The sequence below is a fragment of the Erithacus rubecula genome, assembly GCF_903797595.1.
Source record: "Erithacus rubecula genome assembly, chromosome: 4".
Lineage (NCBI taxonomy): Eukaryota > Metazoa > Chordata > Aves > Passeriformes > Muscicapidae > Erithacus > Erithacus rubecula.
The window spans coordinates 56,532,290-56,556,717 of NC_136686.1; the positions used below are offsets into that span (position 1 = coordinate 56,532,290).

Consider the following 24,428-nt stretch of genomic DNA (forward strand, 5'->3'; position numbering starts at 1 on the left):
TACTTGTGCAGACCCACCAGCTCACCTGGTCCAGTCTGTATCACACAGTGATCCCATGGCTGTGTCACACTCAGGGTCTGTGGTCATGCCTGTATCCAGGATAATCACCCCTTTCTCTGCTGTCTAACAAGTGGCCCTTTCCCACACACCTGGGCAGAAGCAAGTTTTACAAACTGAAGGGATTATGTGCTGGATATTGAACATACCACAAAATGTATATATCTATGCACATGTGATCTCAACAAGGGGCCATCTGCCCCACTGTTTTTTGGATGGTTTGGTGTGTCATGCCCTTGAGTCTGGCACCTGAAGTCTCTCCTACAGGGATTATGTGACACTCAGCTGGAGGTGAGCATGTTCCCTGCAGAGATATGCTATTGATAGGAAGATATAATGACAGAGATGAAATCATTACTCATCCTTCCAGTAAGTTATGTCCTGATTTAGCAACATATTCCTTTTGTAGATCATATTGTCTCTAGTGAGTCTGCTTTACAACAGAAATGCAAAAAAATTAAACAAAGTTTTGATATGCTTTTATCAAAGGTTTGTCCCTAGTGTCCTTTGATTTACCTTTTGAGATCTCCTCTGGCATGAACTGGATAGAGGCAATATTTTCTCCCCCTCAAAGTGGATCTGAGCTCCACACCTCTGAGAATATATGAGCTCTGCCTTCAGAGTTGGCTTCAGGCATTCTAGAGAATGACTGCCCTCCCCTTAATATATAATAGACTGAAGACAGCGCTTCATAATGTCTTCATTATGGTGGAATTGTTTTTTTCCGCATTTCCTCAACATCCAGATAGTGGTGCTTTGGGTGTCCCAAGCCAGTACCAAAATGAGAAAAACACTCTATTTTCTTTTTTTTTTCTGGCTGACAAAGGGAGTTGCAAAGGTATATGCTCTCCTGGCCTTTAACCCCACTTGCCTCTCTAGTGAGGACCAAAATTAATGACAGATCAGATTCATCAACAGGGGAATATTCTTGCATTTTGCAATGCTTGTAATTGTGTCACAGATGTTAGAGATGGGACTAACCTATTAATTACCCTTTATACCACTTCAAGTCTGTTAAAGATGGGTTCCCATAGCAAGAGGTGCATTTTTCAGTGCACATTTTGATACAAAACAGAAATCTGTAATGAGAAAAAACTGATTCAATGAGCACTGGTAGAGAGTTTTTTTTGCCTCTAGTCTGAATTTCAGAGGATCATTTACTGCTGAAAATGCTGTGATTGAGAAGATGAGTGCTGGAAGTCTCATGTTGCTAACATGATTGTCAATAGGGGAGTGTACAAAAGGGGAATGTATCTTAAGAAATAAGAAAATGTTCTAACAGATGAGTATGCTGAAAGATTGGAAAATCCAAACTAGCTGTTCATCAGGAAGACAGGTAAGGCAGTGTGTGCAAGAGCACCAGCCTGCTCCAGCTCAGCTCATGCCCAATAACTTACAAGTTTAATGTGCTGCCAGGTTGTGGGAAGCTCTGGTCTGTCTGGGTTTCTGTCTGTTGCATTCTTTGTGTGGTCTGGGTGCAGAGAAGACATATCACATGCTGCCACTGTGAAGGAAGCTTACAATTCACAGCAAATCCAGCTCCTAATACTGGATAATTTCTGATCCTTTGGCTGTGTTGGATGAGTAGTTCATCTGTGGTTTCCAAGCACTGTGGCTCCCATGGCACTGACAGCATCGACCAGACACTGCAGTCCCTGTGGTAGGGCAGGATTTGGGGTTGCAGACACCAGAACAAGCCCAGCCAAGCTGTGTTCCATAGCAAGTGTGAGAGGGGACTCTGCTCTTGTGAACAGCCACAAGGTCTTTGTCCTGCTTCAGATCTTCGTGGTTCATCTGGTGGCTGCTGGTCATAGGGAAATGTTGGCATTTTGGGGACACATGATGCAGAAAGGCTGGCCAGCCCTAGTGAAGGATTGAAACTGCCCTATTGATAGAAGGAAGCTTGAGGTCTGCTGAGCTTTTCCATGTCTTTTATAAAGACCCTGCAATTTTCACACATCAGGAAGCTGGATAGTCTTTGGGCAAGAGAGGCATTGGTATTCCACTGGGCAGAATTTGCTTTCCCAGCTGTCCCATGGGCTCTCAGGAGCAAGCTGGTCTGTGGCCCACAGCCAGAAAAGCACTTAGATAAGAGCACACCTCTCAGTCCATGGATCATCCTGCTGAGTTTGTTAGGGCTCCTTATGCACTTCCAGGAAACAATGTGCTTTGCTGGGCTCAGTCTCAAGTCTCCACTTGCATAAAGCTCCTCCACATCCCTTGGAGCCATATTAATATGCTGGATGGGGTAGGGATTCTGCCCAAGAGTGCACTCCTTGCTTGAGTAATAACCACACTTTCAGCAGTGAATGAGTGAGTGTGCTTCTGCTTGAAGTTAAAAACCACCATTCTTTGGGGTTGTGAGCAACACCAGCCTCAGAGAAGGGAGAGCTGTGCCTACACACTATTCCAGTGACAGACACAGAGACACTTGTTTACTCCCTGGATAATATGACTTTGAGTTCAAAGCTGGTAGTGCTGGAGAGGATCAGCATCTGGCTGAACACAGCAGGTGGGGGTAGAGGAAGAAGTGCTGTGTTCCCCTTTTTGTTATGGATGGCTCCCAGAGCCCCAGGGTGGCACTACAACTGCAGCTTGAATGAGGGATGGGTCAAATGGAAATGCCAGGACAGAGGACCCTGCAGAGATGACAGAGACTAGCATAAATCCAGCAGCAAAGGACAGCCAGGGATTAGGATAAGAGGAGAAATGTCCTGCTGAAGGCATGCCTTGCTCTGTGGTGCAGGGAATATCTGAAGAGGGAACAAAGGCAAATCAAGAGTAGGTGAGTGAGCCACGCAGTGACCATCTCAGAGAGCACTGACTTCTGTTTAATGCTCTTGTGGGGCAGATGAACAGCAAGCAGTAGCAGTGTGGACATATTCAAGGCCACCCAGCAGCAGTGTGAGGAGCTCTGTGCTTGCCTGGGAAGCACAGAGGGTGTCATGGAAACTGAGACTTCAGAGAGAAGCCACCAGACAAGAAACCAATCTCCTAATCTGACATGGTCAAAAATGTGTGTGGTGAAGGGTGAATGAAATTGTAGGAGACCACTGTGATCAATGATGGCATTCTGTGAGTGGTTTTCTGAGGATTTAACCTTCATGTGAGGGAAAAAACTGCACTGAAAGTCTTTGGAAGAACTATTCCTGTCATTTCCTGAGAATGATGTAGCTGGCAAAGGTAACTGTGCTGCAGGGTTTGATGAAGGATGGAGGCTCTGAGGCTCAAGGAGGGAGGCAGCCAAGACAAGATGGTGTGCAGAGGAACCCATGGGAGCCAGATCCAGTGGGCCACAGTGTCTGGCCCTGTGGCTACTGCTGGGGCTGGCTGAGTGTGTGACATTGGCCTGGTGTCACACTGAGAGGCAGAGCACTGTGACTTACACCCCTGTGTGTGTGCAAGAGGGAGATGGTGACATCCAGCAGTCTGCAGTGGCTCTTCAGCTCTGTCCACTCTCACCACTGCATTTGTGTCCTGCTCTCACCTGCTTATACATGCACACAATCTACAGCCATGGTTACAGTTTTTGGCTGAGGCTTTTATCATCATTAAAATAACAGAATCATACAAAAACATGCAGGAGGGAACTTGGGGAGGTCATGTGGACTACTTCTTATCCCAAGGTAGGCTAATTGCATCAGAGTCACTTCTGATGGTGTTGAATAATATATCCCTAGGGCTTTCCAACTCTGGAAAGTCACAGCACCCTTAGGGAATTGTTTCCTCTATTTGTTCTCCCCACTACTGAAAAGGCTGTGGGAATTTTGTTTATCATATCTGAATATACCTTTCTGGAATTTAAACTGTGTTTGCAGGTGCTATTACCCACATATAGGCACTGAAAACCAAAACCACTCTCATTTATGGACTATTCCCTCACACTTCTAAAATAAGGGAACTGAGTTGGAGACATCCTTGGCATAGAAGGATATTGGTGGGGAGCCCAAGCTTCTTCTAGAAGCGCTGGGCTGGGCTTACACAGAAATCAGAGATGGCTGAGTGAGTCTGAATTTTGAACTGACACTAATTTAGGGGAAGAAAGAGGGAGCAAATATGCTTAATAGGGTACTTTGGGAAGATGGAGTATTTCACAAGACTCAAAGACAAATTCAGGATCCTTAAGTGGCGCTAGAGACAGATTTGTGAATTGCCTTCTATAAAATATGGTCTGTGGACATCCATTCCCCCCACAACTGGGGGTAGATATTGGCCATGGGTTTTTTTTACTGTGTAGGATGAGGGAAGATGGGTTTTCTGGCAGCAAGGGAAGGAGGTGGGAGATTGTGGGGTGGCCCCACTCTGGTCCCTGAGGAGACACATTTTTTGGGAGCCAAACTGAAGAAGGAGCATGGTGACTTTTTGGCAGGTGGGAACAGAGATGTACAGCACTGCTGCCTCAGGGCCTCAGCTGAGTCTCAGAGCTCTGACTGCTGGCAGGAACTCACTGAGGAGAAGGAGGCAGGAAATCACAAACCCCTTATTGATTCCCTTTCTTTTCTGAAACCCATCCCCAGCACTAACCATATTTGAAAATACAGCTTCCAGGCTTCTTTTACAATGCCTAAAAAAAAAAAAATAACCTTAGTTCTAGAGAGAATTGTTTTACCAGCCCTATTTTTCTCTGGCTTTGAGTTTTCCATTGACGTTAATTAGGACTTCCTGAGCCTTGTTAGCCTAGCATTTTCCTTTGTTACTCAGAACAGCGAAGGTGACCTTGCTCAGTAGGTGGATTTTCTCAGCTCTGACAGTCTAATCATTAATGTCTTAGGAACAGAGGCAGGGATCTTACATGGGAAACTTGAGAAGAGCTATAAAAACATCATGTAGACAGCTGGCAGTGTCAGCTGGCACAGCTCCAGTAATTCAAAAGTAGAGGTGTTTCTGATAAGTCATCTTGATCTCACACAACACATGCTATTCAACACCTATATTTTGTTGCATAATATGAAAACAACAAATATTTCTGTGTAAGTTCAGTTGCAAGTGGTTGAACTGGGTATACTGAGAGTAATAATCAGCATTCAACAAACTCCATTTTATTATCCACAAAAATGCACCAGTCACCAGAACACTGATCTCTGGTGATCTGGTTTTAAATGATGGCTTAAAGGTTATTTTGGTGGTTTCATTCTACCCCCCATGTGTACAGTCATGAAACTGTAGAATCATGGACAACTGTAAGTAGAAAGGCACTCCTGGAGGTCACTTATTTCAATTCTCTTCTCAAAGAAGGTCCAAAGAGAGCAGGTTGCTCAGGGTCATGTCCAGTCAAGTTCTGAGGATCTCCAAGGATGGAAATGATTCTACCTGCTGGGCATCCTGGTAAATATTTGACCAGCCTCATGACAAAAGACCCCACCAGCACACTTAAAATATGAGTGTAAAATCTGGTGGGAAAGAAACCCATTCCCATTCCCAGGAAGGGAATGACTGAGCTCTGCCTCTCCATGCCAGGCACCACAAGATGCATGTGGGTGAGCACGTTTCAAGCTGCTGTGATTAGTCTCACCATCATAACCTGTACATACACTAAGATTAAAAGTATATAAACACAGGAAAGCATCATATTTGCTCATAGCAGTCTTTTTTAGACAGAGACTGTGCATACAACATTCATAATTCTGATGTGTCTTCTGCCACATGGAGCAAGAGTTTGACAACAGCAGAGCCGTCCTTGTCAGAGCACCAGGAGCAGGCTTGGCTCCCAGAGAACACAAACCAGGAGCAGCTGCTTCCACAGCCAGCACAGGAGGGCCAGTTCTGCCCCTGACCCGTTTGAAACACACACTTCAACACCTCTGCTGCAGGTTTCTAAGCAGCCACATCCAGGGGATCCTGATCCTAGCAGGAATTTCTGAAGGTCACGCAGGAATGACACACACAGCTTGCAGATTTGCCACTAGCAGCTGCCACAAGCTACCAAAAAAGGCAGAATATTAAGACTACACAAAACCAAAGCTGAGCTGGATATAAATACCAAATGAAACGCTTACATGTTGCTGAACATGCTGCCTGACATCAGAAACACGAGACAAGAGCAGAAAGCCATGCAAGGCATTTGGGCAGAAGCAGCAAACATTGGACAGCTCGTCCCCTGGGTGCCATGCTCACACTTACGTTAGTCTGGGTCACACTACCTTAACTTGTTCTAAGCATTTCCATCATCTGTGAGGTAGGGAGGGAAAAACAGAATAGTTAAGGTATAATCAAATGAGATCTTGCACATCACAGTATAATTTGTAAACAATCTTTTCATTGGCTGTAGTGTGGAGAGTGTAAATGGTTCGGGCTTCTCTCTCAACTTATCCAGACAGGGAACTCTCTGAAAGCCAGGTAAGTAATTCAATGGATTGCTAAGGAGGCAGGTGAACAAAACCGGGGTTAACAGAGGAGGAAACAGTGACAGAACATAAATAAACACATAAGCAAGTGAAGAATTTTACTGTCAGTAAGATTAATTTTTTTGCTGTCATGTCAGAATCAAAACACTCAGTAATACCTTTTGATCATTGAGCAATTTTAAACACTATGTTAATCTGGCTGCTTCAATAATATTTGAATAAAGATGCAAAATTTAAAAAAAACAAACCCCTACAAATCATTGCAATGAATTAGACCAAACATAAAACTGTACCACTTCTCATCTCAGTGTGGAAAGATCTGTAGAAATCTTTCCTCTAGGTGAGAAATTAGAGTAATAAAACCAAAATCATACATCAAGATCTCGTTGATACATTGCTCCTCATCTTTGATTTTACTTCCAAAATCAAAGGTACCATTTGAAAGACCCAGCCTACCAATTCCTTTTATGTACAAACTTTCTTATTGGCTTAAATTTTAAGGTCAGCCATGCATTGTGCTTTTAATTATGCACCCACAAAAGCTTCCTCTGGTGAGATCTTGTGCCCATGCTACCCTGAGAAAGCCCAGGGGAACCTAACAGTGCTTTGGATCTCAAAGTATCTTCAGTCATCTCCTGTAATTGCTTCTGTAATTTATTGTGAATTTACAGTACTTTGCACAGTGCATAAACCTTTCGTGTCTGATGAGGACAGGTACTAAGTCACCTGAAAGCTGAAGGATTTGTATCAAGAAATAAAGTACTTGCACATCTACACCTTACACTACTGAACAGATAAAAATCAGTAAGATGGAGAAAACTATTATCTCCTGAGAGAGTGGCAGAGTAATCAATTGGCCTAAGCTTCTGCTATTCAAGGGGAGCCTGAAAGGAGATATTACACAGATAGAATTTGAGACACTATCTCAAAACAGTAATTTCTTAACTAGGAACATAGACCAATTGTCCCATTATCACTTGAAAACTGTTTTGAAAATAATTTAAGGACTTTACTGTGGATTTAACATGTAAACCACAAAGAGCCAAACTACCACCAGAGCTGTATTTTCTAGCTGGGCCTAATGTAGAGGAACTGCAAAATACAGCAGAGAAATTACATATAGTAGCTGAAAATATGTAAACATATTGATGATGTGATTGGCATGTCCCTGCTGAAAATAATCAACATATTGACTTTTCTGAAGATTCACAGTAGGCAGTAAGGGGAAAAAAAATCTGTGTATGTACTTTTTTTTAAAAAAATAATTTTATTTCTGTCTTTCTTTGTAGCTGTGACTTTGTATACTGGTACTGGAGTGCCTCCATTGGCTTATCTCTACCATTATTTCAGCAATGAAAACCAGAACAAATAGAGGTGCTGAAGAATAGGCTGGATGAGCACTGAGATACAATGCAAGGCAGCTGTCTCATTTATAATGCTGGGGAAAAATGAGATAAAGTGTCTTATTAAGCAAGTAACAGTGATATAATTTTCCTATTCCCCTATTTTATTTTGGTCCTTCTGCACTGTGAGAGCAAACAATCAGGAATTTGTAGTGGTGTAACCATGCTTGGCTCCCTGCCTCCTCTGGCACATCCTGGTTAAATGGAACTGATGCTGTTTTGTGCAGATTAGGTGGCAGCTGTTAAAATTCAGAGGCATTAAACCAGTTGGACACACTTGGTGACCATCCTAGGAAAGCAATTCCTCATTCAAGCACTGATGAAGGTTCCCATGCACCTCATGCTCTCCCCAGACACCTGAGCTTTCCCTGGGTCACCCAAGGATGTCCCTGCTGTCCAGCCCTGCAGGACACACAGCCTGTGCTGCCACCTCAGCCCATGGGATGTGCAGCCCTTCCCTGGAGTGCCATGGACAGACCCAGAGGAGCTTTTCCTGGCTGACCATGGTGATGCACATGGGACACCAGCAGGTCCATGGCCACTGGGGATGTGCCCACACCCTTGTTGGGATTGGGAGGATGTTTCAGAGGTGAATTTCCCAGTTACTGTGTTTGTTCCAGCTGCTAATAGGCAGCTGTGGGGCCAAGCAGGAGCTTGGCAGGGTTAAGGCTGTGTCTCCACCAGGCTGCTGGCACAGATTTTGGGCCCCCTGCACGAGCCATTTCCTCCTGCAGTGCTGCTCCTATTGCTGATGTAGACATTGCCTGACTGAATCCTGCTGACCTGATTGATCCCATTTAAATCAATGTGATTGTTTGTAAGTACAAAGTTGGTAGAACTGGTCCCAAGTGGCATTTTTGGCATATAAATCAGCTGTTTGGGGCAGTGGTAACTGTTCTGTTACCACTGTGAATTTAGGGAAGTCTGTTAAAGACAATAAAGAAAGCACATGTTTGCAGTGAAACAACTGATATTAGCACTTGACTGGTCTTATTTAGATGTTTAGAGCAGCCTTGTTCTGGAAATTTAAAGATTTTTAAAGAGATTTTTCTGTCTTTTGGGATTTGCGAAATAATCAAGTTTTTTATAATGCCTTTCTTCCAAAGTATCATATACATTGATGAATTATGCATTTGGTTACATAGTTTTAAATCTGCATATGGCTGTTTGTACCCAGCAATAAAATATTCTTTTAGCTTTTCTTTTTAATGGTTACAGCAAAATTCAACATGATATATATCTCAAGTAGTAATTTTCAGCTAGAAATATTGATGACATCTTGCCTATGGCAATGAGCAGGTTTTAATACCACAGTAAAGCATGTCATTTCTTCTTAATTAGTGTCTATTCATTAAACATGCAGATTATTTACAAAAAGCCTAACACAATGGAAAGAAAGAATAATTAATGCAATGGCTGTATTCCCAGGATCACATGCAATTCATCTTTACTAAGCTAGTTGAACCTCTATAATCTCAAGGCATTTGTGAAATAATAGGGAGAAAGCTTTAGGTTAGGCATATTTAGTATAAAAAGTAGTTGTTTAATTTGTTTCTTAAGATGAAATTCTCCTTTGCTCCTGAAATTTTCTTGAGGGAAAATTGAAGTGCTCGATGAGTTAAAGCCACAGACATCTTGCAGTAAGATATGAGGCCTTGTCAGATCACTAACAGAAACAATCTTTATGATACTGAGATGTTGTAGCTTGTAGATTTTCAGCCTCTGTAACCTGTACCATCCTCACACGCCGTGTTTTATACACCACAGCAATTAGGGAAGCCTGCAGGGAGCATTTAGAAGAAGCCTTTCTGTCAGGAGCTGGTGATGTGGTGACTCAGCAAGGCTTCAGAAAGCTCTGCTTGTGCTGAGGCTTTGTGCACCTCCAGGGGGCTGGACCTGTCAGATTAATACAAGGGGCTATTTTTGTAACATCCAAAAAGTTTCTGCTGTACATCAAAGTGCACTAGCTGCTTATTTTAGATGACAGCAACTCTTAGATTTGTCTTGAACAATACAGTCTTTAGCACTTTTTTAGTATGTACTTCTCCAAAAAAGAAAATTTCCTGTGAAGCATTTTGTTGAAGAAGAACTTCCCATTTGAGATCATCAGAGACATTTTCATCCTGTGCTTCAAACGTTCCAGTAAATTAACAGCCCACATATCAAAGGTAAGAGGCAGTCATGGCATGTTGGGGAGTACTCTGAGCATGAACATCTGGATTTCTGCCCTGTTCTTCAGATGAGCCAGGGTTTGGTCCCAGGCAGTGCAAAGAGCCTCTTGAAAAGGGGCTCCTCTGATATTTTATTTACTGTGTTAATTTTTCAGTCCCAGCAACCAAAATCTCAGCCTCCTTCCCAAACACTCAGTTATTTCCACTCTTGAAACTAACTTGCCTGAGAGCTGCTCTTTTCCCTGTGCTCATTATTGCTGGATTGAATAGCCTTCCACAAGCAGAGGGGTTGTGAGTTACTTGCCCTTGCTGCTCTTAGATTTGCCCATGATATCTGGAGAATTATACTGAGCATTTGGCCCTGACCCTTTCCTTGTGCCTGACCTAACAGGATCCTGACTGCAGGAGTGTGGAGCAGTGGAAGATGTGAGGTCACAGGTGTGTCCCCAAGGTCAGAATCAAGAACCTCTAGCAAGTTCTAGAGAGATAATGGAAATTGCTTCTGAAACCAGATAATTTCACCAAAGATGTCATCATTAACACTTGGCTTTCTCCATGTGCCCTTTGTTTGTGTAAATCCCAGAAGGACACTGTCAAAGAGGTTGCTGTTAACTCTAACAGCACAGTGAAGTGACTTGGAAAAGTTGGCACCAGAGTCAGCAAAGGCACTGAATTTGGAGTGAGCTTTTCTGAGTCATGGCCTGACTCAAGTCTCCTTGCTCCTGCTGCTCAATGCCACTGTAGCTGCCCTCCCTGCTCCTTTTTGCTGTTGCCTTTTCGTGGTCCCCTCCCAGCTGCCCATCCCTGCTCACCAAAGCACTTCCCAAAATCCCTGAGCTGGCATGTGCTCCGGATCTCACTGGAAAATGCAGCTACAGCTGCACTTTTCTAAATGGGGATGGATTAACTGTGGGCTTAAAAGCTTTGCTGGATGGAGACCTGGACTCTAGAGCCAGACCCACCTTCATTGCTGGAGGCTGCCAGGAGGAGGAGACATTTTTCTCCTTCTCACATGCTGACTGGGAAGAGGGCAAGAGCAGGAGAGAGAGCCCTGACTTGGCTTTTGCAGTGCACTGCTGTCTGCAGAGCACTGGGCAATGTGGGTCTGAGTACCCGCCCACAACTCAGAGCATCCTGGGGAGAATTAATAGCAAGGCTGAGCTGAAATGTAGTTCTGTCATGTTTTTTAATAAAAACATATGAAGAAAAGCTTTCCATATTGACTTTTGAGGAAACACTTAAAAACCCAACAGTTTTTATACAGGCAGCTATTAATAATAGTGTAAATATTAGATTTATACTAGAATAACTAGAAGTTATATTAATACTTGCTCATATGAAAAGCATTTTGGGGTTTTTAGTAGTAATTCAGTATTATTACTAATAATACTTTCATTTGAGTAGCTCTTTTGTGTGCAAAACATGTCAGTGATTGTATCTAAGTCACACAATGCAAGGGTGCTGGAACCTCCTTTACTTAAGCTATTTAAAAGCATCATGCTGTGCCTGTTATTAGAAGAACACAGCATTTAACACCCTATTGAAAATAAAAACTATTCTTCTTACATGTTTTCCCAACACACTTGTTTCCACTGTTTTCTCAGAGAAGCAACAAAGTTTGGGCTTAATCTGTTTAATTGCACCTTCACTTTTCATCCCTTTATCTTATTACCATAAATGCATGATTTTAAAAAAGGCTGTTCCTGAAATTATTTTATCATCAAAAGTCTTGGTTTTGCTTCTGAGGTGTATGTCTTATATAGTAAACTTCCCTGAGTATAATGGACAAAGATTTCTTTGTTGAATTACTACAGTCAACAGGAATTTCAATACCTATATCTGTGGCAGTTGGGTGAGGTCTCTTTTAGTTTCTTTCCCTTTCAGGTTGCTGCTTTTGTTTTGGGTCTCCCTAGACTCTCAGCATGGCAGCATGAGCTGAGGGCTCTCACCAGGGCAGCTGAAAGAATCACTGATTTTTTTTGTTCAGTAGCTTAAAATGGGGAAAAAAAAAAAGATTTCTGTCAGCCTTTTGAAATGCAATTCTGAAAAAATTAATTTCAGATCAGCAAAATACATTGTTTGAGGGACATGATATAAAAGTAGAGGAAAAAAAGCTGGCATGACAAAGTGGAAGAATAAGTTATGGCAGCTATTTTTCCCTGACTTGGTGTTCAAAGGAAAAGACATTCACTGAGGTCAAAACCCACTCTTCTGCAAGCAGAGATTTGAGCCAAAGCCCTTCTTTTACTAGAGATGCTCTCTAGTTCCAGCCAGAGGTCACCTGAAATAAGATGTTCTCCAGACCTCCTGCTGTGACTATTTCACTTTTCATTGCAACTGTACAAATGCTCAGCAGCTGAGCAGAGCAGAGCACGTATTTGAGTGAGTTTTCTGCCTGGTACAACCTTTGGTGGAGACACAGCACCATCAGGTTTTAGCTTGGTGGCAAAGGCCAGTGAAGCCATTTCCATTGAATTGGGTCACACTGAAGGAACAGGTTTCAGCCACATTCCCCAGAATGTGCTGGGTGAGCAGCAGCTGCCCTGCAGCAGGGGACTCAGGGCTCCTTTCTCCCAGGCAAGGGAGGGCTGGAACCAGGACTGCTGAATTTGGCACAAGTTCATAAAGCATTGTTGCAATACAAAACTGCAATTTTTAAACAATAGAAGGTTGAGAAATGCAGTTTTAAATGCTGTTCACCCCTTCTGAACATCTATCATGCACACTGAAAATCCCACTTTATGTGGCAGCCCAAGTGTGTGATTTCACCTGCACACATAGGAGAGCTGCTGGTGAATCCTTGTGAGTCATTCAGCTCAGGGAATGTGGTGGTCAAGACAACAATGTGATCCCAACTAACTTTCTTCAATTTCCTGGTCTCTCTGTCAGACAGCCCTGACCTGAAGGATCTGCACATTGATGTGACCTTACTAATCTCGCTGGTTTAGGTTCAAAAGTCCCAAGGTAGTATGTCAGTTCTCTTGCACACATTATTATTTTTGTATCTAAATCTTCTTTAAATATTGGGCAGACTCTCTTTTCATAGCCGAGTAGTTATTTCAGTAAGTGTGGCAGTTGATTTACAGTTGGTACTGTGTGCACTTTCTGTAGTGAAGCATAAAATTGAAAGGCTTATATCAAATTCATTCATACATGGACACGCTCAAGAACAAATTAATTTTAAAGCACTCACAGGGTGTATAATGTTTCTATGTCATGCTTTACAAATCTATAAAGTAATTTATAATATAAAACCTACTTTAGAAGAGAGCTGTAGTAGAACAGATAGCAAAGTGATTTCAATCTAAAATATCCCAGTGCTACACTCCCTCAGGTATCTACAATTCAGATCTGATAGGAACCATGAGTAATCAGTTTCTAAAGCAAAATTATTATACAAGAAAAGGCTCTCAGTGCAATGTCCTCTTGCAAAACCAGGCTATTCTAGGACAAGTTAGGTTTTCTAACTGTCAGTATGCAGCACACTAGATAAGGTGTCAGATTCAGATCTCAAACTAGTATAAATAGGAAATCACAGGCACGAAGGATCAAGAAAAACTCTTTAAGATTCATATTGGATAAATCCCATATGTAACTGTAATACCAGGGCCCTTGTAATTAACATCAAAGGAGCTTTCCCCATGAGAACAGATGCCTTCAAGCTGACCCTGCTGTTGTGGTCCTTCTCTCCTGGATGGCACAGTCCATGGATGGTACCTCTGAACAGGTGAGTGTCTTCCCTGAGCCATTCAAGCACAGGTTCTTTGAACATCCTTTCAGTGGCCTGGATTTTGGAGCACCACCAGATTCTTTCTGCTTTCTTTGTCAGAAGCTGGAACTGCCAGCACTGTTTGGCACCAGCCTCTTGCTGCATGGACCAAGGGACCCAGAAACCAAGAGAAGAGCACCTCTCTCTGATCACAGCCAAGCTCCTTGCCTGCTTGCAGCAACCTCCTGCCTGTAAACTCTCCCACACTGAGCACTTACCATTAGCAAATGAGGTAGGCAATCATGAGAAACATTCAAAGACAAGCATCCCCCAAATTCAGCCCTGAGGTGAGCAGCCACAGCTGCCCTCAAACTGCAGGCTGGCATGGACAGGAATGAGTGCTGGGTCTGGGGAGCTGGCACAAGCCAGCTGTGTCACAGCTACTTCTGCTCCCTCCCTGTGGTTTTTTCCAGGGGCACTCCTGCTTGCTGCAAGCAGCAACTTAATGTACTAACAGCACAGGGAGTAAAATATACAGCAATGACTGTGAGCTGCTGCTGTGCTCCTCTTCCCACCACTCATCCCACTTGGCAGGTGTGTTGCACCTGGGTAGCTAACTCTGTAATTTGGACACAAGTAGTGTGTTCCCTCATTTCCTCAGGAGAAACAGAGATATAATCAGAATTTAGAGTGCCTTCTAAAAGGTGCATATTTCAAAGGTAAAATTGCAACATAAAGCATTCAGAGGAACTATAGCCCAAATACCACCTGTGTGCAGAAGGGGAAGGAAAATATCATCTTTGTAACAACCAGTGGAGGCAGACAAAAGGGTCTAACTCAAAGCAGCTGTTCCTCCTCCTTATATCAGAGAGAGAAAGCCCTAGTTGCAGTCCCCTCATGCAGTGAACTTTGAGATATTTATAAAAATGGAACAGCTTTTACAGTGCAGGGCAATAAAGGTCACCCCAGCACAGCTGGGCTGGGAACCATCATTGCAGCACAGCCACAGAGACGTGGGGAGAAATCCTGGCTGCAGGGCACTGGGAGCATCCTTCAGCAGGGACACACAGGCCAGGGGTCACCATGGAGCTGGGGCATGGTCACACAGGATGGAAGAGCTGAGCCTTGCCCTTGCCTTCTGCTGGGGCCTCTTTTCCCAAAAATACCTAATGACTTGAGCACATTAAGATTCTCAGCAGAGGACTTGGTTTAGTTGGACATTCTTTTCCTGAAAGTTGGTTCAAACTGGGTACCCCCAAATTACTTTTGAGAAGATCAACCACTGCCAGTGTCCTGTACTGCATTCCTCCTCACAGCCACCACATTGCTGACACATGGAGGAAAAAAAGTCCTTATTCCAGCAGGAAAGGCTGAAAAATGAAGAACTATTAGTCTGAAATTCTGCTATGAAAGAGAAAGATTTCAAAGGAACCCGAAGAAAAATTGCATCCAGCTCAGTGGGAATGCCTTAGGTATAGACTTCACCTATTTCCTTGCAGCAAGCCAGCTAGTTCTGCAACCTTAACAACTGCTTTAAACAAAGGGATTCCTAAAAGTTGCTTTATCATCAGAAGGCAGTGGCTGACAGCCAGGAGCACGAGGAGCAGTGGGGAGCTGGAGGAGCCCTGCCCCAGCCCCTGGCAGCCTCTGCCCAGGGCAGGGGCAGTGCTGGAACACTGTGCCCTTTGCTGAGTGCTCTGCACACTCCTGCTTGCAGTCAATAATAAATACCCACAATGTTGATAATTTGCACTGGAATGTTCTGTGACTTCTTTCTGCCTCAAGTTGCACTTTTTTCTTTAAAGTTTCAGCACAGATGTTCAGCAGTTTTTGAGAAACTGTGTCATCATGTAAGGAATTCCTGACTCCAAGAGGAGACAAAAATAATCAGCTTTCCTGTGGCTGATAAATTGTATTTGGATTGAGTTTTTAAATTTTTTTTATTTTGATTTTGAAAATCAGTCATAAAATCCTTGAAAATTAGATATCAGTGTAGACCTATACCACCATTCCTTTGCAGGTGCAGAGTGCTCCAGAGTTAGATTCACAAAGTGGTGACAGTGTGAAGCCATGGTGCTGTAGCATCCACCTTTCAGGGATCTAACCCTCCTAAAGCAATCACAAAGCAGGATGTGTGTAGGGAGCTTGCAGCTGGAGGAGAGAGATGGGTTCCTAAGCTTGGGATCCAGGAAAGCCAATATAAGACAGAAAGACTGTCTGTGACAGAAAATGTAAAGGCCACAAGGCATTTGAAATGAAAGACTGCTGAACTCTGCATAGAAGACAGAGGAAATACTCAGCTTTCCTGGTTGTGGAGAGCTGCTTCTACTCAAGAGCATTTCTATGGACCCCTGCTGTTTCCTACTCTTGCATTCCAGGAAGAAAGTTTTTGTTTGTCCTCCCTTCTACTGTATTAAATCTTTCCAGGTGGCTGTCATGATGAAAAGTCTGCTGGGACTGCCCTGGACACTCTGCAATGCCAGGAGGGGATGAAGTCTTGATCTCGGTCTGTGGTGGTTATTCATTCCTAGCCAAGATTGTTTCCTTTGATGATGTGCTGTCTAAGATTTTGAGTAGGAGGAACACACCCCAGAGATCACCAAATCTCCTGTCCAGGCGTAAATAAAAATCTCCTACAGGTAGGTAGGTCCTCTCTGTGTGGACAAGGGAATTATTGAGTAAATGTATAAATGCCAGAAAATTGCTGATTAACATTTGAAACAAATTACATTTGTTTCTTGCAGACACTGCCATCACTTTCTCAATGAATTGATGTGAAAGGGTTTCTCTTTTGAACTGGCTTTTTAACTGTGCTGCTAAGGAGGCAGGTAGGGTGCCAGGGTAAATAAACTTGTGCAGGGCTCTTGGAGATTATGGCTGGAGATTGCCTCCAGCTGCCAAACCAACAAAGTGAGAGTGAAGCCTGCAGTGTAGACAAACATTCTGCTACTGCCCCAGATTTCAAGTTAGCTTATATAAAATGTGGGCTTATGCAATATATGTGCAGTAGAAAAGACTTTCTAAGGTGTTTGACTTGATATTCCAGGGCATAACACGAGCACTGTGTAGGTTTGATAAAACACACAGAAAACAAAAATGAAGAACTGCTTTCCCTGAGCACCATTTGGCAATAAGCCATGATCATTAAACACGAGGGCACCTAGCAGGGTTGTATAGAGATTGTTGCTAGACCTGAAACTGCTCATCAGCAGTGCAGATGGTACACTGGATCGTGGCTGATAAAATCTGCAGCTTGCACAAGAATCGATGTTATGTTTAAAAGATGAAGAGGAGGCAGCAACATGAGATCTATTGCTTGGTCAGACAAATCCACTGTTTTTAAGTACAGCCAAATAGAGAGTTAAACTCTACAGAAAAAGAAATAGTAGCTGCTCTAGTTAAGTGCTGCTTTTTCTCTAAAGGATTGAGAGGCCAAACAAGAAGACAAAAACTCAAGTCCTCCAATAACTCAGAAGGCTAATGAGACCTTGAGTGGCTAAATGGGATGCTGAGATGGAGGCAGGAGCTGATGCTAACAATGCTATTTGTGGTCTTAGTATCCACCCAGGATGCTGAAAAACTGGGAAAGAGGCAGAAAAGAGCTGCAAAAGCTGGCCAAGGACTACAGAAAATACCTAATGTGGAGACAGAGAGGTGTAGAAAGCACTATCTGTCTAGCTTATCATAAAGATTGAAAAGTCTTGATTACAGAGAATAACTCTTCACAGAGACAAATGAGCTCTTTATTTTGGTGGAAAAGGATGAATGGTTAAAAGCTGAAGCCAAATATATCTGGAGTGGAAATTAGGGAAAACATGTTAATAGTGAGGGTTTGAAACAAGCTGCTGAGGGAAGACAAGGAGTCTGCAGTGCTTGATGAAGATGTCTCAATGTTTTTCTAATTTTCTTGAATACATGCTATGTTTCAGTCCATCCCAGTAAGGGCACAGGTGGGTGATATTTTAAGAGTGGTGATAAAATCTAGTTTTCTCTCCCAGCTTCAAGCTCTGGGACCTGGAGGTGCACAGGGGTGTACATGCCAGCTGAGGTTCTTGCAGGAGTAGGAGGCCCCTCCTTGCTCTTTCTCCCCTTCCAGCAGGACAGTCATGTGAAGAACCAGTGCCAGAATTCAGTCCTAAAGCCTGGCTTGCATTCCAAAATGCCTCTCAGCACAATGAACCCCTTGCTTGTCTGTCTTCATTGAAACTGTTCTCAGAGCAGAGGGACAGCAGGACATTGCATGGGTGACCACATCAGCTCCCCTCTGTCCCAGCAGGATGGGTGGCACTGAGCCAGGCTGACACAGCTCCAGTGGGTGCTGCCTTCACCTGGGGATCATTCAAGAGAACATCCTGTGTTCTCATCCTGAGACAGTTTTCTACCTGAAACTCAATACTTTTTTTTTTCACAAAAGTAAATACCTTCACTCCATTTTTTCTCTCTCTTCACCTTTCAGAGTTAATTATTTTTTCCTCAGTGCAACACCAACATCTTTCAAATGCCTGTTAGAGAGCTTCACCCTCACTGAGTTGGTGAGCTCACCTGTGCAGGCTCTGTGCATCAGTCCTGCAGCCTGGACTAGAGATGCTGTGCTGTGGCTCTGGCTCTGCCTTTGCACCCAGCAAATGGCTCCCAGTATACTTAGAATATTCAGCCCATGGTGGGATTGAGCTCAACAGGGCTAAAAGGTTCAAACAAAGGTGGTTATCATTTCACCAGCAGCAAAACAATAATCTCCACCTTCTTTGAAGCTCATTGTAGCTACTTTTTATTCCTTTAAGTTGTCAGTCTCATGGCAAGAAGCTGGCAAAAATTGACTCCCACGCCTGGCTTTGCAACAGGAAAGTGAGTGCGTCATGCAATGATGTTTCAGGCTTTCATCAATTTATCTTTTGACAAAATGCAGCTCTTTAGAGAGAGGATGGGCAAAAAAAAAAAAAAAAAAAAAGAAAGAAAAAGAGAATGTTGATATTCTATCCTGGTACTTCTAGACTTTTTTAGCAGAGAGTCCTTTACTCAGCATTTAAAGAAATTATCAAATCTTCATATACTTACTATAATAGAGTGAAAGTCTGAACAGTGGTAGCAGTGGTGGAACAGCCCAGGGAGACAAAAGATATATGGACTGTGCCTTATGTTAACCCAGATGCCATGTCTGGGACCCTTGGAGTATTCAGCCCTAGGAGGGAGTAACTTTCCTCCAACTCCTGAATGGTTCCATGTCTTGGAGTGATAGTAATATCCAGTGACAAGCAGCAGATCATGGATGCACATGATGATAAAGCAAGAAATTTAAGATCCTGCTCTTTTCCCAGCCCATGGTTATTCCAGCAGGACCTCACACATATTTTCTTACTGTGACTTTCCTGGGAAAGCCATTGAGTTACAATGGCCAAAGCTGCTTCTTGAGAAATATAACACCATAATGGTTAAACACAGAAATATTTCCTGATTTATTTATTTGTTTGTTTGTTTGTTCTTAAGGATGCAGAGAAGGGTAATAAACAGGAAAACTAATGTGTCAGTGATGTGTGTTCAGAAGGATGAAGAATGAGTTATTTAATGGAAAACTGAAAGATGTGATTCTACTCTGACATAAGCATCTACAAATTTGGCCATAGTGCAATCCATTGACTTTTTTAGAATTGTCCTAATTAAATTGTCAGAAGGGAGGTGCAAATTAGACACAAAGCCCACATTCAAGGCTTGTGAATTAAAAGCATAGATTTCTAACTTGTAGAGATAAACATTTAAATAAATTAATTTAACAACTATTAAAAAACATCTTGCTATCTTGAAAAAGAAAGAAATCAAGAAAGACATCAGAGTAAAATATTTGGAATTGCCAAAGGCAAGTGGAGAAGTGGAAATTAATTGCAATTATAAAAAAAAGCAAACCCAAATCCCAAAGATTTTCTCAGAAAAGTATCTTCTAGAGCAATCATGCCACAGTAGAGGAAAGCAGAACTTATGAAGACATTAATCAAAATATGAGTGAAAACAAAATGAGATGCTTCAGGGCACAAAGATGACAGGAAGCATATCTATGGCAATAAGAGATGAAGGAAATCATACAGAGGGAAATACAACAAAGTATACATGAGGAAAGGGTGCAAGCACTGCAGAACACCTACTCTGACAATACAGTCTTTTGCTCTCACTAAAAGCAAAAATCAATATACTCTGTGTAGGAAGAAAAGCTTATTAAATCATTGGCTGTCCAAGTAGATATTCCTGTTGGCAAACACATGCTCTGTGTGATGGATGGACACCAGGGTCAGGAGGTCGTTTGCTGAAGTGATGGTGCTCCATAAAATGCGGATTTGCAAACAGCCAGGGCAGCAGAGGCGCAGTGCACTGCTGCTGTCGGGGGATTTCCATGTGCTCCAGCACTGCAAGCTGGGTTTTGGATCAGTGAGAGGGTTTCAATGAAGGAAGAAGTGGGAGGCACTCCCACAGCTCTGGCCCTGGGCATGTTCCCTGTGCCTGCCTGTAAGAGTCAGTCTGAAGTTTCTCTGATCTGGCTCATGACCATCATCAGAGACTGAGATCCCTGGACCCCACCACTCCCTCTGGACCTGAGTTCTGGCCTGGCTGAGGTGGATGCTTGCCAAGGACTGTTTGTAGGTGTGCCTGGTGCTTGCCATGGTATGCTGCTCTCGAGCAGGGTACTGCTTATAGCATCCTGTTCCAGCACCTGTTCCTTGGAGCAATGATCTCCACATACAATAGTCCATACATCTCCTCACCTTTTGGCCAGAGGCCACTCGCTTTGGAAAAGGACTATAAAAAGTGACTTTCTTAAAGAGTCTCTGAGATGAAAGAGTCTCTTTCTCCCCATTGAATTGATGACTCGTCTTGTTGGACGGCCATGAGGATGCATCCTGTCTGTTGGTAGCTATATCCCATCCTTTATCTCTCTCTCCCCACCGTTTACTTCTTTTCCTTTACCCCTCTCTCTCTCTCCTATCACAAAACTGAATTGTTGGCACGCAATAAACTGCATTGCTGCTTTCTGCTGAATGAAACCTGAGTCTCTTGCCTTTGCCTTTTGCATCCTGGGGTGGAAGGAACCATCACGGCTCCTGCTGGGGTTGAATGGATCATGACCAGCCACGCTGCAGTGCTGCCCCTGGAGCAGCCACAGGCTCTGCTGGGTATCACTCCCTGGGGATCACTCCTGCCTGCCCCACATGCACCTGCTGCTCCATGGGATGGAACCACAGCACTGTAATTCCCTGTCTGGAGACATGTCCTACATTATCAGCCAAGCACTCCTGAACCCTGGATCACAAGGGCTTGGCTTGGAAGGGACCTTCAAAGGTCATCTAGGTCAAGCCCAGTGCTGTGGGCAGGGACAGCAGCTTGCTGAAGGTCACCTTGCATTTGGCACGTACCAAAGCAGAAATAAAATTCCTCCCTTGAAGCTACCCTGTGTTTCTCCCACTGTCTGGCAGTAAGCTGTAGCTTGGTCCAGTTTTAGCTCTCCCTGTTGGCTATTTATATTTATGTCATCCATTAGCATCAGCTCATGTCTTCCTTATGCCCCTTGCCCCATCCCTACACCCTCTCACACCCGGCATCACCGACCCCTTTGGGCAAGGTGAAACACACAGAGCTCACTCAGTCACCTGTTGAGAGACAGAGGCAAAGGAAAGGTGCTTCCAAGGGAGAGCACTGGACTGTAAAGTTCAGGAATGTGCATTTCATCCATAACTGTGCAGCTGAGCAAACAAACCTGGGGCACAGAGAAGCCATGGTCCTACAGAGCCAGGCTGTAAATCCAGGATCCAATCTCCTTTCTTCTATGGCATCTTCTGACCTGAGGTGACAGGACCATGGTGTCTTTGTGCTCTCACGAAACTCAAACACATTTCCAGGTGCACAGTGGGCTGGATTTTGGTGAAGCTGTGAGATCTGGAGATGACAGTCATGGAAATACCACAGGCCCTTCCACAGCTCCCCTCCTTCTCTGAGTTTCTCCTCCTCCTCCAGAATGCATCTGCTCCAACCAATACAAGCCATTTGCATTTCATTAAGTAGTTCTTCCTTTAAATGATGCCTCGTTATGACTTTCTTTTTGGGTTATGTATTTCTTTAATTTCTGAGCATACTAATTCATTTTTTTGTTTTGGAGGGAAGATGGGCATGCCCTGAAGCTCAGGAAAGCTCATTTCAGTGTGGAAGCAGCCTTTGGGGTCAGGCTGCAGGTGTCTGTAAACCCCCACAACCCTAACACTGTTGTTTACTGCTGTGGATTGGGATCTACCCAATCTGACCTTGATGAGCCAACTGTTTTTCTGGCTTTTTTTAGAGTTTCAGGCTAGAGAAAGTACAAAGTAGGTTTTTTCCTTTTTCTGGAATACAGAGTGCTGTATCAGGCTGGTGAACACTTGGGGCTACTCCTGCTTCCATTCAGTCTGAGGAATGACAGGGGATTGAAGTAAGCATTGGCCCTTAGGTTAGTAAAAATTTATTTAGAGATGTTTTCTCCGTCCCAAATTCACAACAAGAAAATCTTGTTTGCTTCTTGCAAATTGTGGAGAAATTTTATATTCCAGTGCATTTTCTCCTGAATGTTAACATATGAGAATAAAATCAAAATGGTTATGTACATTAATAATAGAATACACACATAGAGATAACCTTGAGGTGTCTAAACGTTCTGCATATTCTTCTAGATTGCTGATAGCTTTTGCATGTAAATGCATTAAAAACAGGGAAAAAAACTTGAACTAAATTGAAATGTTAATATTTTTGTCTGGAAGAGAAATACAGTTTATATCAATAAATCAGTCATGATTTGTAAACACTCTTTGTTTGCCACCATCAACAATAATCTATCTGCAAGGAATCAATTTCTAACATTAAGTAGCTTATTTACTGTCCAACCTTACTGTAGCTGACACTATTCAAATAAGTTAGAGCTTATAAAGAGAGAAGAGAGAAAACCAAAAATGCTTATAACATAGTTGGCAATGATGTGAAAAAAATGTTGCTGCTTAATATTTCTTACTTATTTCTTCTGCATTTTTGGCCATGTTTAGAAGCAATGCTCTCTATGATCCGTGTGTGTGACACACTCCTGGAGCCCTGAACACCTGTGAGAAGCAGAAGGTCAGCAGTGGGCTGTCTCCTCTGTCAGGCAGCCTTGACAGTGTGTGCTGTTTGATGTCATGATCCCCTGCTCAAGTACCCAATTTCTGCAGGGGAATTCAACCAGTTGTGGCTTTTGACAAGAGCCACATGCTGAGAAAACACAACACGAGCAGTGGGGTGGGAATCTTGTTTGAGGTAACCTGCAGAAACCAAACCAAGGGCTAGACATGCAGTTCAGGAAATTATTTTCCAAATTTAGTTATGCAACCATGATGTACAAAATTTATCTACAAGTTATTCAGATACCAGAACTTTTAAAATTATATTTGTGCCCTGACACAGGTTAAATCAATTATGGCTGTATTGAACTGCCTTCATTAGTAAGTTAAATATATCATGGGGGAATTTCTATGGGATTTGATTGATGTGATGCCAAGGAGGATGTTTGCCTTGTAAAGTTACAGGAGGCTTAACCATTCAGTCTTCTCCTCTGGTCTAGTTACAGATATGGAATATTTAGTAAATGGCACAATCTAACCCTTGAAAAAATTTTATGGGGGTTCTCAGGAACTAAAAGGGACTACAGTAGGCCAGTGGAGAAAGAAGTTCTTCAGACATTTTCTTTGCAGCAATACTGTATGAAAATAGTTTGAACTATCAATCCCAGAATGACAGATTAATCTAATTTGGGGGGAAAAGCAGAACTGACACTGATGGATGAACGGTGGCAGGAGGGGCTGAGAGCAGCCTTGGAATGGGTGTTAATCCTATTGCTGCATCCAAGAGAGGACCTCATCCTCCAGCTCTGATGACTCAGCAGAGGGCAGATATTTAAGGAAAGGTCTGCCTCTGTTTATATAAAATTGGCTGTGGGAATTTAGTCTGCATGAGGGATGCAGGACAGAGCCCTTGGTTATGGTTGCAATGTGCTACAGTTCCCCTGCTCCCTCTCCTGCTCCTGGAAAACCCCCAAAGCAAACAGGAATCCCCAGACAACTGCATTTCTCATTTGAAGACCTGCCAGTTGAAACTTCATTTTTCAATTTTCTCTGGAGAAATATATTTGATGCCTAATTTAACTTGGTTTCCACATGTCATTATGTTTATGAAATGTCTTTCTTTCAGTGAGGCAGATGCAATCACAAGATCTTGCTCTTTGGCTTAATTTCCAATTATTTGTCACAATTGTTTTTCCAAATCCAGGCCAGTCTGCTAAACATACTTAATAATTTACAGCTCTCAATGCCTATTGGCCTTGCCTGAGAGGCTAACTTTTTTCTTCAGCTCATTGGGAGCCCTGTAGGGGAAAAGACTGAAAACTGTAAAGGTCAAGAGGAGTTTCAGACTAAGGTTTATGTGGTGTTGTTATTTGAGTAAACAAAGATAAATTCCAGCAGGAGGGATGAATTTACATCACATACAGTGTGTATTGACTGTGGTGAGGTAGAGCTGTAATGGAAATCTTTTCCCATTGTGAGGCAGACTGAGCAGGAGGGATGTGAGAGAATGTGGAGGAAGATTTACCAGAGTGCTGGGATGGGTAATGAACAGCAGAGACAGGAGCAGCAGGAAAACACCCACTAGCAGAGATTACTGCAGCACACAGAGCCTTTGCACACCCTGCCAGAGCTGGTTTTCATGCTGG

General features: G+C 43.1%; 1 protein-coding gene across 2 annotated transcripts in view; it reads right to left on the reverse strand.

The window, feature by feature from the left end:
• Positions 1-24,428, reverse strand: part of LHFPL3 (LHFPL tetraspan subfamily member 3) — a 228,923-nt gene that overhangs the window by 30,697 nt on the left and 173,798 nt on the right. Inside the window, exon 3 of one of the 2 annotated variants that reach the window (XM_079303187.1) lies at positions 6,178-6,225. The exons of the other annotated variant lie outside the window; for it this stretch is intronic. Coding sequence (XP_079159313.1) covers positions 6,209-6,225 — 17 coding nt within the window. The 3' untranslated portion in view covers positions 6,178-6,208. The remainder of the gene's footprint in view (positions 1-6,177; positions 6,226-24,428) is intronic. 2 annotated transcript variants of the gene reach the window in all.